Raw genomic sequence first — 14,907 nt, 5'->3', positions numbered from 1 at the left:
CTGTCCCTCTGTCCTTTGTTCCACTTTGCTAATAAACCTCCTGGAAGCAGCAGTTGGATTCTGAGTTGTAGCCCACGCCTGCGTCCCCATGCCGAGGCTCGGGCAGCCCACACAGCTCTGGGTCTCTGGGTGCCCTCAGAGCTCGGGGTAAATTCTTCTTAGCTGAATCAGTGCCATGACCAGGGTTTGCCCTCGCCTTTGGAAGCTGCAGATTTTCCTTCTACACTTCTGATTCTCATCTCTGCTGCCTCCTGTTCTGTGTACTCACCCCCAATTTCAATGCACCCTCATACCTCTCTTATCTCCTTCCCAGCCTCTCCCAATGGCCAGCCTTAGTCTACCACATTAGAGGTTCTTGGCTTGGGGGTGCCCAGGGGGCTCAGTCGGTGAAGCGTCTGCCTTTGGCTCAGGTCATGATCCCGGAGTCCTGGCATCGAGCCCCACATTGGGCTCCCTGCTCAGTGGGGAGTCTGCTTTTTCCTCTCCCTCTGCCCCTTCCCTGGCTTATGTGCTCTGTCAAATAAATAAATCTTTAAAAAAAAAAAAAAAAAAAAAGTTTTTGACCTGCTGACCACTTCAGATGTTACTTCTACTGGGGCCAGTTCTAGAGGAATGCCCATGGGGCTTCAGGCCTCCACCAGGCGAACAGAAGAGATGTTTTGGGGGTTAGGTTTCTGGAATACAGTCACATTGCCCGACTCTCTTACACTCTCCAAGCTGACAAAAACTGGAAAGTCTGACAGTACCAGCTGTTGGTGAGGACGTGTGTGGCACTTCCATACCCTGCTGGAGGGAACGTAAATTTGTACTAGCACTTGGGAAAACAGTTCTGCAATCGCCCCTACAACTGAAGGTTAGCCTAACTCACATCCCGGTAGCTTCGTTCCCACTTACACAGCACTGAGAAGTGCCCGCAGGCCTGGGTCCGGGAGCACACATGGGGCTGTGTGTATACAGGGGAGCTTCCAGGGCTATTATGAATTAAAAACCTGAAAACACACCCCATATCCCTCCTCAGTAGGACAGTTGGATAAATTACGCTATAGTCACACAAGAGAATACGGCACAGCAGTAAAAATAAATGAACCACAGGATATGAAACAATATAAGTAACTGTTAAAAACAAAATTGAAAAGGGGCACCCGGGTGGCTCAGTGGGGTAAACATCTGCCTTCGGCTCAGGTCATGATCTCAGGGTTCTGGGATCGAGCCCCATGTTGGGCTCCCTGCTTAGCGAGGAGCCTGCTTCTCCCTCTCTCTCCGCCCCCTCTGCTCTCGCACACTCATGCTCTCTCTCTAATAACTGAATCTTTAAAAATAAATAACTAAATAAATAAAAACAAAATTGAGGGGCTCCTGGCGGGCTGAGTGAGTGCAGCACACAGCCCCTGATCTCAGAGCTGTGAGTTCAAGTCCCACGCTGGCCTCAGAGATTACTTAACAAAACAAAACAAAACAAACAAACCAAAAAAACAAAACTGAGTAAAAGAAACCCAACACACATACACGGGTACCCACACATTCACACACACAATTCTGTAGGACTCTATATACCTACCTAGAGCTCAAAAACTGACAAAACTGTTATATTTAGGGATGCATCCTTAGGTAATGAGAATGTTTAAAAAAAAAAAAAACAAGCAAAGAAGATGATTAACATAAAAGTCAGGATAGAGGTTCCTTTGGGGGAGGGGAGGCGTGTGGGGGGTGCTGAGCTTTCCTGAGCTGGGTGATAGTTACATGGGTATTTGTTTTGTAGTAATTAAGTTGTACATTTGTTGCTTATGTTCTTTTTTATGTGTGTAAATAACACACACATAAAAGGAAAGTAATTAAGGAAAATAATCCTTAAGTTAAAACAAAAGCTTAACCAAGATCTCCCCACTAACCAGAGCTCTTAGAGCTGATTTTACCAAAAGGCAAGACTCAAGCCATTTAGATTCTGTTTCTCTCTCCTTCCTTCCTCTTTCGTCTGCAAATGGAATTTCCATTTCTACATACACATGGGGGGGTGGGGGGTGGTGTTCACACGTGTGCCCGCTTCTACTGCCAAGCACTGATCCTATTCTGGGCAAAATGCCCCTCCAATCTGACCCCTTTGTCTGGTCTGACCTCCAAAGCACCCCTCTTGGGATTCCAGAATATCCAAAGACCAGAAGCGGAATTTCACGTCCGTTCCTCCTGCAGAGCCCGGCTGGAGGACTGGTTTTTCCATTTACCCAACACTGTGCCTTTCCAGTGACTGCAGACTGCAGACCGAGTCCGCCAGCCTGAGCCAGGAGACAGAGGCTGAATGTCACACGAGGAGACAGTGCTCTGTTCTGCGGGCCCAGAGCCTGGCCCCATCTGTGCCATCGGCCACACCACTGCGCCTGGTAGCCCTGGACAGTCTGTTTGGGGGAACCTCTTGTTCCACTTTAATCTTGTTCAACAGGACTTCATAGGCCGCAGCCACAGCTCAGCCTAAAAATGCCCTTGGAAGAGCTGTTGCTTGAAGCTCTGCTTAGGAAAAACTGATGCATCCTGGGGCAGAGAGCAAGGACTCAAAGCAGCTTACAGGGTTGATTAGAAAGAGCCTTGGCCCAGGAGCCAGAAGGCCTGAGCTGCTGCCTCCACTTCCCTAGAACCTACCACAGGCCTCACTCACATCCTACCCAGCTTGCAGCAGCAAAAGCGCTCAGTGTCTATGGGATGGTTCAAAGCCATAACTGCTGTGGGAGTATACAGGGCTGTTGATGTTAATATAAAGGGCCAGTTTTTGCTACTCGACATACCATGGTTTTGGAAAAAGAGATCGCTCTGATCGATACACCTCAGATTGGTTTTGGCAAAAACCCAGTTACTTTGTGCCTACACAGAGGACACCATCCTCCCGGGGCAGTGTCACTGCACCAGATTTGCCCACTACATGCAGGCCTACCCTCTGTCAGCAGGAAAGGCTCGCTGCCTGACTATGGAGTTGAGCAGAGCCCTCGGAGGCTGAGCATCTGACCGTGGCCTCCTGAGCACTGTGCTCTACCCAGGAGCCTTCTTTCCCGGTCTGTGCTCTTGAGACAGAATGAAAACCAAGTGGCTGCCAAGGTCCAGTGAAAGCAGCAGAGGTGGCTGTCAGCCCTTTCCCTATAAAATGTTAACCCCCTTTTAAAGGGAGCATCTCACATTTGCATGGCTCTGGGGGCCAAGGGAAAAAGAACTTCCCAATTTCCAAGGTCAACTTGGATCCAGGCTTGATCCCTTCTGAACCCATCTGAAGGAACCAGAAAGTAGTTGTAAATGGGAGAACTAATCCCGGGCCTGGATGAAGGCCTTTGGTAGCAGGATGGTGCTGACCATTCCCAAACTCCTCACTCCACCCGTCGAAGTTAAAGAGAGAGTGAAGATTAGGCCTAATTCTCTTGCAAAGGCCCCTCAGGAAGAGTGGGCTGACGTGGTCCTATTGGCCACTTCAAACTGTCCAGAAAGCTCGGGTTCCACGGCCCTGACCCTTCTCGCCAGACCTGGGAACTCAAGTGACTGTGGACCCACCAACCCTCCCAGAGCTGACAGCCACGTTCAGAAAGCACTCATCACAGCACTGCGGGAGTCGGGCCCAAGGACAGGTGGACAAGGAAGTGGTGTTCACTTTCCGGGAACATTTTCTGAAGCGTAAGGGGAGTGCTGACAGTCGCAGTCTAAAATTTAAACAGACCTAATTTTTTGAGTCACTGTTTCAAGTATCAGTTGAAGAACGGGGCACCAGTAGACGACACACACCCGTAAGCTCCCAACCAAGGAGGCTGCGTGGTCGTCATTCCCTTCCTGGTGACCAAATGACTTATCTCTGTTTTGAAGCAGGACAGCAACAAAACGGCATCAACATTATTATTGTGTGAATGACTTCTATTCACACCAGACCCCCCGCACCGCCCGCTGAAAACCGTGGAGCCAGCCATGCACGTCCCGGGAGCCCCGTCGGAACCACGTGATGTCTGTCTGGGAGAATTACACCACCGGTCCGTCCTTCCAGCGGGAGAGGAGCCGGAAAGCTTTCCAGTGGGGAATGTTATTTATTAGTAATCATTTTTACGTCTTCTTTCTCTAAAGCGGATTTGAGATGGATCTATGCAAACACACACACACACACACACACACACACACACACGCACGTAGGGAGACAGACGGCAGGACAGTTGAAATAATGAAACAAAACCAGAAGAAGAGATGAACAACCCTACTCCCAGAAGGGAGATGCTACCACCTCAAAACCGGAAGTAAGATGCTTACTGTACTCTGAGATTTCATTTAGCTCTGAGTTTCCTGGAAGTCAAGGTAAAAACAGAAATATGTTGGGTGTATGGCTCTTGTCTATAAAAAAAAGATATTTACATTTATATGTCACAGATCCTCTTTGTCATCAACAGTTTGGCATGATTTGGGGTGAGCTTTTTACTATTTTGTCTTTCCAAGAAGAAGATGGGTTAAGTCTGGTCAGGATACCTGCTTTCTGAAAAACTACTGTGGGGAGTTTGATAAAACTTTTGGACCTGATCAGACAAAGATACAGCAGGGTGGTCTGGGTGGCTCAGTCGGCAGAGCTTCCAACACTTGATTTCGGCTCACATCATGATCCCAGGGTCTTGGGATCGAGCCCCGTGTTGGGTTCTGCCCTCAGCATGGAGTCTGCTTGAGGATTCTGTCTCTCCCTCTGTCCCTCCCCCCGCCCACACTCTCTCTCTGAAATAAAGAAATAAAAGCTAAAAAGAAAAAAAGCATAGCCAAAACCTTACCTCCTCCAGTTTATCTACCCGCCCCACCAGTTTGGTAGTGACGGAATGCAGCTTCAGGAGATCCAGGCCATAGAAAGCTCCTTCCAGCATGTCTATGATGGTAGAAAGCTAGGAAACAGGAGTGGGGGGTTAGTCAAAGGCTGGGGTGCGACAGACCCGGGACGAGATGCTTCCTGTCGGACCTCCACGCTGGAGGCTCCACAGGGAGGTGGCCTTGGAAACTAGCGTTTGTGTGGGGGGGGCACAGGAGCAGGGGTGGGAGACAGTCTGACAACTAGAACACACGGATGAGACAAATGGAAGAATCCTGTAAGGACAAGTGAACAACAGAGAGCTGTTGGTCACCAAAACCTTCGCCAAACTGTCCAGACCTCCTATTCTCTCAGCTCAAAGGAGTCTCCCCAAGCTACCCAGCACAGCACCTGGCCCACAGCAAGCGAACCAAATACTCAACAACAGGGCTTAGGAACTTCTTCTGTGCTTCTGGAACACTTGCCTTCATCGTCTCCCGAAGGCCTAGAACCTACCAGCGATTTTCCCTCAGCACTGAAAGCTAACCTGACCCTGGGGTAACGGAGGCCCAGTGACCCTTCTCCGAGGTGGCAAGAGCTGTCAGATGCACCAGCCTTTCTGCCGGCAGCCTGGGAGGATGGCGGCTGAGGCTCTGGGGGCATCCAGGGCACGCCGAGTGCAGGCAAAGGGGCCGATGAGAGATGCCTAAGCTGAGCCGGCCAGCCAAGGACCAGTCCACGAAGGGCCTGCCGGACACACTTGTCTCCCGGCCTTGCTACTGGGTGAAGAATTCCATGTACGAGACACTCGTGGTTCCCACCAGAGGAAGGCAGCTCGATCGTGGGGGAGAGCCACAGGATGGAATCTGTGAAGGTCTTCTGACTCCTAATAGATGATTGTTCCAGAAACTCTCAGGGCCCAGACAATCCCATAACAGGGCAGTCCCAAAAGTAGTTACAGGCAGGGCTGCAGCTCTGTGAGGCCAGCTGAGTTCCAGGACGGGATGTTAAAGCACCTGCTGCGGAACCCCACTCTGCTTGAAGGGAATCCATGACCACTGGTCATAGGGTGTGTGGCAGGTACCAGGCTCCATGGTGGCCCTCTGCGTGGTCATCCACGAGCGAGACCAGTGGCTCCTGACTCTGACTGTATATCAGGCATTCTGCTAAGGTATGCCATCTCAGCTCCCCCGCAAGGGAGATGCTGTAGTCCCCACTTTCTGTGCAAGGAGACGGAGGTCAGGCAAGTGACTGAGGCGCCGTGAGTAGGATCACAGTCAGTGGCAAAGCCAAGATCTGTACCCAAGTCGGCCTGTCTGCAGGCGGCTAGCCCACACTGTGAAGATCGGGCCAAGCTCTCTGCCCAGCCGTGCAGTGGCCTCAGGCAGGCCTGAGCTTCCCCACCCTGGGGACCCGGGTCTCCATTTGATCCCAACCTATGGCAGGCCCCAGGCTTCTGCTGCCCTGGGTCACCCCAGCCCCGGTGCTGAGGACTACCAGGCTCGCTCCTATGTCTCTAGCCTCTGGGGTGCGTTCTGGGCTGACAGCAAGTCGTGGCAATAACTCTCACGGAGAAGAACATGGAGTTCTTTTGGCCCCTGGGCACAGCAGCTGCTCCCAGGCCCAGCCTCCCTGGCTCCACAGGGAGAGGCCGGCACACTTTGCTCTCAGCATCCCCTTCAGATATCGGGATTGCGGATGACCGGCTTGCCAGATGACCGGCCTCGGACACGCACTCAGCACGCTAGATGCTGGGACATGACCTTTAACAGGCTGAACCAGGTCCCATTTACCCAAAGGCCTTAGGGCACCCTCCCACTCGTGGCATCGCACCGCCCTGGTCCTACCTTCAAGTCCCGGCTGTCCGCTGCCCGCAGCTTCTGGAGCCTGAAGTCTCCCTCGCAGGGGTTGAGGGCCGATGGCGGTGCCACACACGCACACTTGCAGGACGAGCCTGAGGTGATGGTTTCCACGGTGTAGAAGTCCTCCTTCCTGGAGGTTCCCTCATTGACCCTCTGGCAGGCATCTCGGCCCAGGGGTCTCACCACACACTTGCACTGACAGTCGGAGCCCTCCGACACAGCCTTGACCTTGTCATAGTCTCCTAGCAACTAGACACAGAGACAGAGGAAGGGGTTGAGTGTGCAAGCAGAGGTATCGGCTCGGCTCCCAGGAAGGGTCTGCCTTCATTGTGTCGAACATCCTGCACTAGCCGGAGACCTCAGACGACTCCGAACAGTCGGGAGAAGAGGTCATCGGAACACGATTTGCTGACACTGAAATTTCCTTGAAGGCGCTTAGGAGTTCAGCTGTCTTCATTTGTCTTGGAAAGCTGTGCATTTCTCAGGGGGCCTTAGGCTTTCATCATTTCAAGGGAAAAACAGATGAGCCCTTGCCTTCGCTAGAGCCCAGGTTGAGGTTTAAAAAGGAAAGGACAGGGCGGAAGGGAGGATGGCAGGGCTGAGACGCCGGTTTGAAGGCTGCTTTGCCTCTAGCCTCATCCCTCACGGACCACTCATAGGGTGCCCACTCGGGACGGTGCCGGGGGCTAAGAGAGGGAAGTGGACGGGCCAGAGAGCCCACTCGCAGGAGCTCGCGGTGCAACACCCACACAGATCACAACCATGCCAAGCAGAGAGAGGCCAGTGTCCTGATGTGGTGCAGTACAGCCGGGCTCAAACTGGCCGGAGAGGCCCCAGCCGAGTGCCAGAGAAGACTTCTTGGAGGAAGTGGTACTTGATCTGACCTTCGAAGGATGCTTTCTTTTTTCTTTTTTAATGATTTTTTTAAGTTTATTTGCCAGAGACAGAAAGAGAAACAGTACAAGCAGGGAGAACAGCAGGCAGAGGGAAAAGCAGGCTCCCCACTGGGCAGAGAGTCCATTGCAGGACTTGATCCCGGGACCCTGGGATCATGACCCGAGCCAAAGGCAGATGCTTCACCGACTGAGCCTCCCAGGCATCCCTGAAGGATAGTTTCGGTTTCAAAAAGAGACCTGGGAGAAAAGAGACAGGCCCAGAACTCGGTAAGGTCTACTCAGCCTAAGGATTCCTTTCACTCCTAGAACAGCTTCTGAACCCAAGCCCTAGGCCACAGCCAGGACAGCAACCTGGCAGCACTTGCTGCTTCTACAATGCTAAACATTTCCTTCTGAGCTCTCGCCCCTGCCAGCCTCCCCAGGCAGGAAAGCACACCATGGAAGCAGGCTTTCTGGGGGAAAAGGCTCCTCCTCAGCTCCCCAGCCACAGAGCCTGCAGCCACAGAGCCGCGGAGCTCTCCCTTTCCAGGCACAGAAAAGGGTTCCCTTCTTTTGACTAAGGACCCTGGCAGGCAGGCAGAGCCCTTGCTGGGGTGGGAATGTTCCTGGGATGCCGTCTAGGGGAAGAAGGCTTGTAATGTTTTTCTTGCAAAGGCTGGGTTTCTTCTAACACTAATATTTGTTTTAGAGCTGTTGTCAAATACAGAATGGATCGGAGCAGGAGTCACCGCGCAGGGTGACCGAAGCGGCTGCTCTTTATGGGCTGACAGACAGTAAATTGTGGCTGTCTGCTCGCTGAAACTCTGCCTGGATTCCTGCAAAGCCCACTCTGGGACCTTGGGTGGATTCCTTCCTCTCCTAGACTCGGGTTTCAGGAACACTTTCATGCAGGGTCCTCCAGAGCCCCGCTGTGACAGATTTTTATGTCCTTTCGATTTAGGAGCCAGTGTGAGGCTATCGGGCTATGCGGCATCAAGCAGTGTAACTTCTAAAGGAAAAGGGTGAGGGCAACACTAGCGTTTGATAACACCACTGTGAAGAGATCTTCCTCCGGAAAGGAGACAACACCCAGCCCAAGGACTTAGCAAGATGCAGGCAGCACAACAGACTCCCTCCCTCAGCCAGCCCCCATCCTTAGGGTGATGGCAACAACCACCACACTGTATCCAGCTCTGGAGCGCGTGCAGGTCGTGCAGGTCGAGAGAGCTGTCCCTTGCAGGCACCTGGGCTGCAGACGGTCAGGAGACCCGGCTCTACCCACCCAGCACTCCTGCCATTCCAAGTCTTACTGCTCCACCGGTCCCTTGCTAATAGAACACAAACCAGGGTGTTTGAAGTTGGGTCAAACCCAGCACTTTGCAAAGGGACACTTCACAAAGCCCGACACAATCAGCTGTCTGTCACTCACCCCCCACCGATTATCCACCAGAGGAGAGCAGATCTGCATTTCCCCCTGCCTCTCCAATATGCTGGCTCTTGTCCTGGTACCCCCTGTGCGGGGCCACCGGGGGGCATCACACCTGCCGCTGTTCTGTCTTCACCCCCTCCTTCCTGGTGTGCGTCCCACTCTGGGCTGTCAAGTGCCACCCCGGGGGAGAGCCGTCTGCCTCCCGGCCCACACCCCCGCCTGCTGTCACGTCCCCTTTCCCACGAAGAGCCACACAGGCAAGAGACCACCACGCTTTCACAGCCCTGGAACTAGAGGTTTGGGTTAGAATCCTTTTTTTTTTTTTTTTTTTAACCCTCCTTTTCAAGAAGCTGTGTGGAGTCTTGCCTTCCTTCTCTCCTTTCTCCCGATTCGGTAACCTTGAAAGACCCCATGACGCCAGGAGGAGGACCCTGTCCCTCCGCTGAGGAATCGCCTCCGGAATCGGGGCGCAGCGGCCCGGGGCCTGGGGCGCGGGGTGGCCAGGGCCCGCAGACTACCTGCGACAACACGTTCTCCTGGTTGTCCGCCTCGTTCTGCAGCGTCTCGTCCTCCGTGGGCGCCACCGTCGGCGCGTCCGGGGGCTCGCTCGTCCCGGCGGGGGGCGCGCTGGGCCCCCACTGGACCCCGGCCGCCACCAGAGCGCCGCAGACGACCAGCAGCAGAGGCTTGGCCATGAGGGACGCGGGCAGAGGGGCTGCGCCCGTGGGAGAGCGGCGGGCTGGGGCTGCGGGCCGGCACTGAGGCGCGAGGGCGGCGCGGCCCGGGAGTGGCGGCTCAGGGCGTCTGCGGACGCTGGGCGCGGCTGAGCGCGGCGGGAGGGTGCGCCCCCGGGCCCCGGCTCATGTCCTCCCCGGCGCGAGCCGCCGCGACTGTGCGGCCCCGGCCGAGAGCCGGGCGCGGGGCGGGGGCGCGGCCCGGGGCGGGGGGCGGTGCAGGGGGGCGGGGGCGGCGGCCCCGGGAGCGAGCGCGGCGTCCGCGCGAGGGCTCAGGTGGCAGGCGGGGGGCCGGGCACGCGCGGCGCTGGGGGGCGAGGGCGGGGCGGCGCGGAGGGAGGGAGGGAACGAGCGAGGGAGGGAGGGAGGGAAGGGGCGAGGGAGGAGGAGGGGCGGGGCAGGGGCGGGGCCTCCATTGTGCGGGCGGCCTGCCGGGCCGGGTCCCGCTCGCTCCCCCCGTGGCCTCCGCGCACCCCTTCCCCCCGCGAACTTCGCCCCCGCGCTGGGGGTCCCTGTGCGGGTCCGGCGGGAGCCGCGCGCCCGCTGAGTTGGAGGCGGGCACCGGGCGCTCGCTGCGGGCCCGCAGCCCTCTCCTCGGCGCGCTCCTTTTATTGCCCCCGGGGGAGAAGGAGCCCGGCTCTCCGCCGCCCCTTTCCCGGGCTCCGCTCGGCCGCTTTGAACTTAGCGCCACCGGCGGCTCGCGGGCCGGCCGCCGCGGCTGCGTCTGGCCATACCTCCCCCCAGAGGACGGCCGGCGAACTCCCTGCCCGAGTGTGTCCCGACCGCTGTGACTCTTCAGCACGAGGAGCGCGGCTGGGAGGCTCTGAGGCTCTGCGGGTCCGCGTGGGCGCAGCTTCTGCCCGAGAATCCGTGACTGTCCCAGAGACCAGCTCTTACTGTCTTCCTGCTTCGGGACGGGTCGCTAGATGATCCCCGAGAGGGCGTCCTCTTTCAGTGGTGTGCGATTATGTTACCGTGTCCCTTTTATGTACCTACTGTAGAGATTAATAAAGTATGGATCCGAGGAAAGGCACTGTGCCTTCCGGACAACTGTCACGCAGACAATACCGAACAGAGCCAGACCCCTTCAAAGATGGGAAAAGTGTTATAAATCTGGGGAGATGCGAACCCCTTGCCTCTCACACTAAGGCATGAGCGTTGTAATAATCAGTGATAAACTAAGCCGAGTTCAGCTCGTGGAAACGATGGTCATGGACTCACGTATAATGATAGTCTTTATTAATATGCTTTAATAGTTGTTTTTTTTTTAATCTGAGTTCTTGAACAAAAATCCAAGGTTCTGGATGTCTGGGCTGGTGGAAACATCTCTCACACAAACACATACATACATCTGCAAAGTACTCGATGGCAACTATCAAATCGTTTCTGAAACTAGATGGGAGTAAAAAGCTATAAAATATACTTTTCCAAATTCAGTTGAAGTAAGTGTCGAATGTTGGCTAAGTGCAAGAAAACGAGCGAGGTTGCTCCTATTTAATGGGAAGATAAGCCCGTCCTTGTTTTCCAGGAGTGGGATGGGAGTGCGGAGCTAAGCAGAACCACGGCTCAAATTTTAAGTTGAGGTGAGAGCATTTCCCAACAGCGTTGGAGGAGGCAGGGGTCCCTTCCAGCCGGAAGGTCAGGACTGCGTGGGAGGCTGACGGTGGAGGATCTGGGACTGCGGGAAGGCTTCAACAGAGCAGATGGTAGGCCAACAACAGCAGGCAGGCAATAGAGAGAGGCCACTGCAGGCAGAGACAGCAGCCTGAGAGTGGTTTGTTCAGATCTCGGACTGGCCGGCTCGTGTCAGGGAAGCCCTCCCGGACTCCAGGACGATTCCCCTGCCGCATGCTGCCATGGTACCTTGTACCCTTTTTATGGGAATTCCGTCTTTCTTCTCCTTGGTAGGTGGCTTCAGCCGTACCTGTCTTCTCCACTAGAATGTAACAGTCAGCGAGGGCTGCGCTTTTGTCTGGTTCTGGTCGCTGTTACGTTTCCAGAGGTTAGCCCATGCCTGGAACCAAGAAGATGCTCCGGCAAACTGGTTGGATGAATGGGAGCTACACGTGGTCCGGCTGGATATATCCCAGTTACTTTCATAAAGACCATCTTTGTATCCACCAGTGTGCACTTGACTGCAAGGAACAGAAACTCAACAATGGCTTAATCAAATGTGAATTTATTTTTCTCTCACTCTAAGAAGACTGGAAGTTGGCTGTTTTAAATTTAGTTCAGCAGCTCAGTGATGTCATCAAGGGCCCAAGCTCTTTCCATTTTCCCCATCTACTATTCTTAGGGTATTGGCTTTTTTACTCCATCATAAGTGGTCGAAGCCAGCCTAGCTTACCCCTTTGCTGTTCTCTTCTACCGGACGTTCCAAGTCTCCAGTCTCTCGGAGAGAAGTCACTGGCAGCTAGGGGTGGCCATGTGACTCAGTTCTGGCCAATAGAATAAAATAAATCTGCAGAGTCTAGAAAAGATAGTTTGCCTCCTGATAAAGGAAACAAATAAGAGAGAGGAGCTTTCTGGTGCCCCCACTTCCTGTGTTTGATGGTGGCCATGGTGCCTGGAGCCGTGGCACCATGACCACGACCATGAAGCCCTTCTCCTATAGAACTGAAATAGATCTCCTTTTAAAGATTTGTTTTAAAGTTTTGTTTTAAAGCTCAGTCCTAGAGCACCTGGGTGGCTCAGTTCATTAAGCTTCTGCCTCCAGCTCAGATCATGATCCCAAGGTCATGGGATAGAGCCCTGCATTGGTCTCCCTGCTCATCGGGGAGCCTGCTTCTCCCCTTGCCTCTGCCCCTTCCTCCTGCTCATGCTCTCTCTCTCAAATAAATAACAACAACAAATATATATATATATATATATATATATATATATATATATAATATTTAAAGCTCAGTCCTATGGTCCTACCCAGAACATGTCTAAGACCTTTCCAGCAAGAGAGTTTTTCTTTCACTTAAAGATAGAAACCAAGTACCTTCTCAATCCCCTCTTTCTCTGGGTGCCGGGTGGCTCAGTCAGTTAAATGTCTGCCTTCAGCCCAGGTCATGATCTCAGGATCCTGGCATGGAGTCTCTTGTTGGGCTTCATGCTCAGTGGGGAGTCTGCTTCCCCCATCCCTCTGCCTGCCACTGTCCCAGCTTGGACACACACACACACACTCTCTCTCTTTCTCTCTGTCAAATGCATAAATAAAATCTTTTAAAAAATTAAATCTCTTTTTTTGAGCTTATTACACCCACGGTCACCTTCTGTCTCTATTTTACTCACCTATTTCTCAGACCACATGGTCTTTCAAATCTACCATTTTTCTGGTTATTTTTTCTCTAGAGAGGCCCCAGTTTTGAGTAGATGTTAGGGCATATTGAAACCATTTTTTCTCTTTTTCCAACCACTGTTATTTTATTAATGTAGCCCAAGATTGACTTTGCTTTTTGGCAGTTACACTGCACCAATGATTCACATTAATTTATTTTTTTAATGTAGTTTTTTCCTTTTTTAAAAAAAATATGAATTTAAGCTGGTTTCCTCCATCCTGTGCTTTCCAGCTATAGTCTTCCTCTTTTTCTTGTTTTTAAATCCAAGTACAGGCTTTTACATTTTTTCCCTCTGATTATTATGATACTTTCAGCCCATCTTCTCATCCTGTTGAAATCTTGCCGCTTTTGCCCTTGTCCAAGTTTTCCGAATTAAGTAAGCATGGTTTCTGTCTTAATTCTAATCATTAATTTTAATAAGTCATATTCATTCCAACAGGGCTAGGTTCTAGAGAGCTAAGCCCAGAATAGGAAAAGTATTAACGCTTTCGGTGTGTGCTCGTTCAGGCAGTCAGAGGCGTCGGCGCCCAGCACCCCATGTCTTCAGCATGTCTATAAACGTTTCTCGAGAGACTTTTATCGCCTGCCTTTCAGAAACTGAGGTACGCTGCCCATGGCACTCCTCGCACCTGCCGGACTGCTCGCCTGATTTAAAGATCCCGTGGAGAGCTTGATGTGGCTTTAGAACCTCCAAGCTGTTGCACAAAAAGTTCCTTGCATCCTTGAACCTTAGCATATTAGTGCAAAATAGGTATTGCTCTCCCCGTTTAACAGATGAAGTCACTGAGGCCTTGAGACAATGTATGAGGGCTACTCTCTACAGACTGTTCACCAGGCACCAGGCACGATTCAATGTTCAAGATACCCCGGAGGTGGCTATTGTCTGTCACCCCCTTCTGCAAGTGAGAAGGCAGGCTCAAAGATGGACACGCTTCCCCTCCAAATGTTCAGAGGACAGGGTCTTAGAAAGCCTGGAACATGCCCCTTGAGCTGCCTGAGCCCCAGGACCTTTTCCAGTCAGGTGAAGGGTTGGGGTTCCCCCGCCGCTGCATCCACCAGGCCTCCCCAGCCGAGTTTGCTTCTGGCAAGAGTATCTGTTTTCCAGTTTATCTGGGAGGCTCTCGGCTTTGCTATGAATCGCCCGCCCGTGGAAGACCGAGGCTTCCTCTGCCAGGTGAAGCTGGGGCGGCTGTAAATGACCCGCCACCTCAGTGAGTAATTTACCCAATGCACCTGCCCCACGGCCGCAGCATCAAAGAGCGAGGCGAACTCCCACGGGCAACGTCATTCTGCCGCCCCCCTCCCTGGCTCGCTGCGGCGTGGGAGCCTTGCCAGGCAACTGCCATAAAATGCTGGGAAGGAATGATGGAATGCTCGGCTGAAAATGAAGCCTTTTTTCCCCATTCGCCCTGCTTTGCTGCCTGCTCGGCTTCTTATTTTGACTTTGATCTTCGGCAGTTTCTCTCTTCGTTCACTCCATTTAACTCATTATGGAACATGGGTTAGGAGGCAGGTGCTCTGCAGGCCTGTGGGACACACGAAGGCGAAGAAGACAAGACCTTGGCCTTGGGGAGCCCCTGTTCTGAAGGTTATAAATGTGCGATCCCCAGCAAGCACACAAAAGAGCTTTTTCTGTCTTAAGAGATTTTAGGAAAGAAAAATGTTTTTCTTCACTGCAGGAGAGATGGGAGTGTGTCTTGTAGGCAGTGAGAAGCCATGAGAGGGTTCGGGTCAGGAGGAGAGGGCCGTCGTCCCTGAGATGAATGGGCTGTTGTCCCTGAGATGAACGGCCGAGGGGTGAAGAGGAGAAGGCAGACAGGACAGCAGTAGGCACCGGTCTCTGTCTGCAGACCTCCCCGGGGCCTGTGCTTGATGGGTCATTGCTCTGACTCGGAGGGGAGCAC

The 14,907-nt window shown here is 53.2% G+C and overlaps 1 protein-coding gene across 3 annotated transcripts in view; it reads right to left on the bottom strand.

The window, feature by feature from the left end:
* Positions 1-9,856, bottom strand: part of OLFML2B (olfactomedin like 2B) — a 34,194-nt gene extending 24,338 nt beyond the window's left edge. The window contains exons 1-3 of one of the 3 annotated variants that reach the window (XM_059146216.1): positions 9,462-9,856; positions 6,625-6,888; positions 4,767-4,874 (exon numbers count right to left, since the gene is read on the bottom strand). In XM_059146216.1, the coding sequence (XP_059002199.1) occupies positions 4,767-4,874; positions 6,625-6,888; positions 9,462-9,638 (549 nt within the window). In that variant the 5' untranslated portion in view covers positions 9,639-9,856. The remainder of the gene's footprint in view (positions 1-4,766; positions 4,875-6,624; positions 6,889-9,461) is intronic. The other 2 variants (XM_059146215.1, XM_059146218.1) reach the window with 2 other exon arrangements.
* Positions 9,857-14,907: the final 5,051 nt, after the last annotated feature.

This window comes from Mustela lutreola, chromosome 14, assembly GCF_030435805.1.
Source record: "Mustela lutreola isolate mMusLut2 chromosome 14, mMusLut2.pri, whole genome shotgun sequence".
Taxonomy (NCBI): Eukaryota; Metazoa; Chordata; class Mammalia; order Carnivora; family Mustelidae; genus Mustela; species Mustela lutreola.
This window is presented reverse-complemented; position numbering and strand designations above follow the sequence as displayed.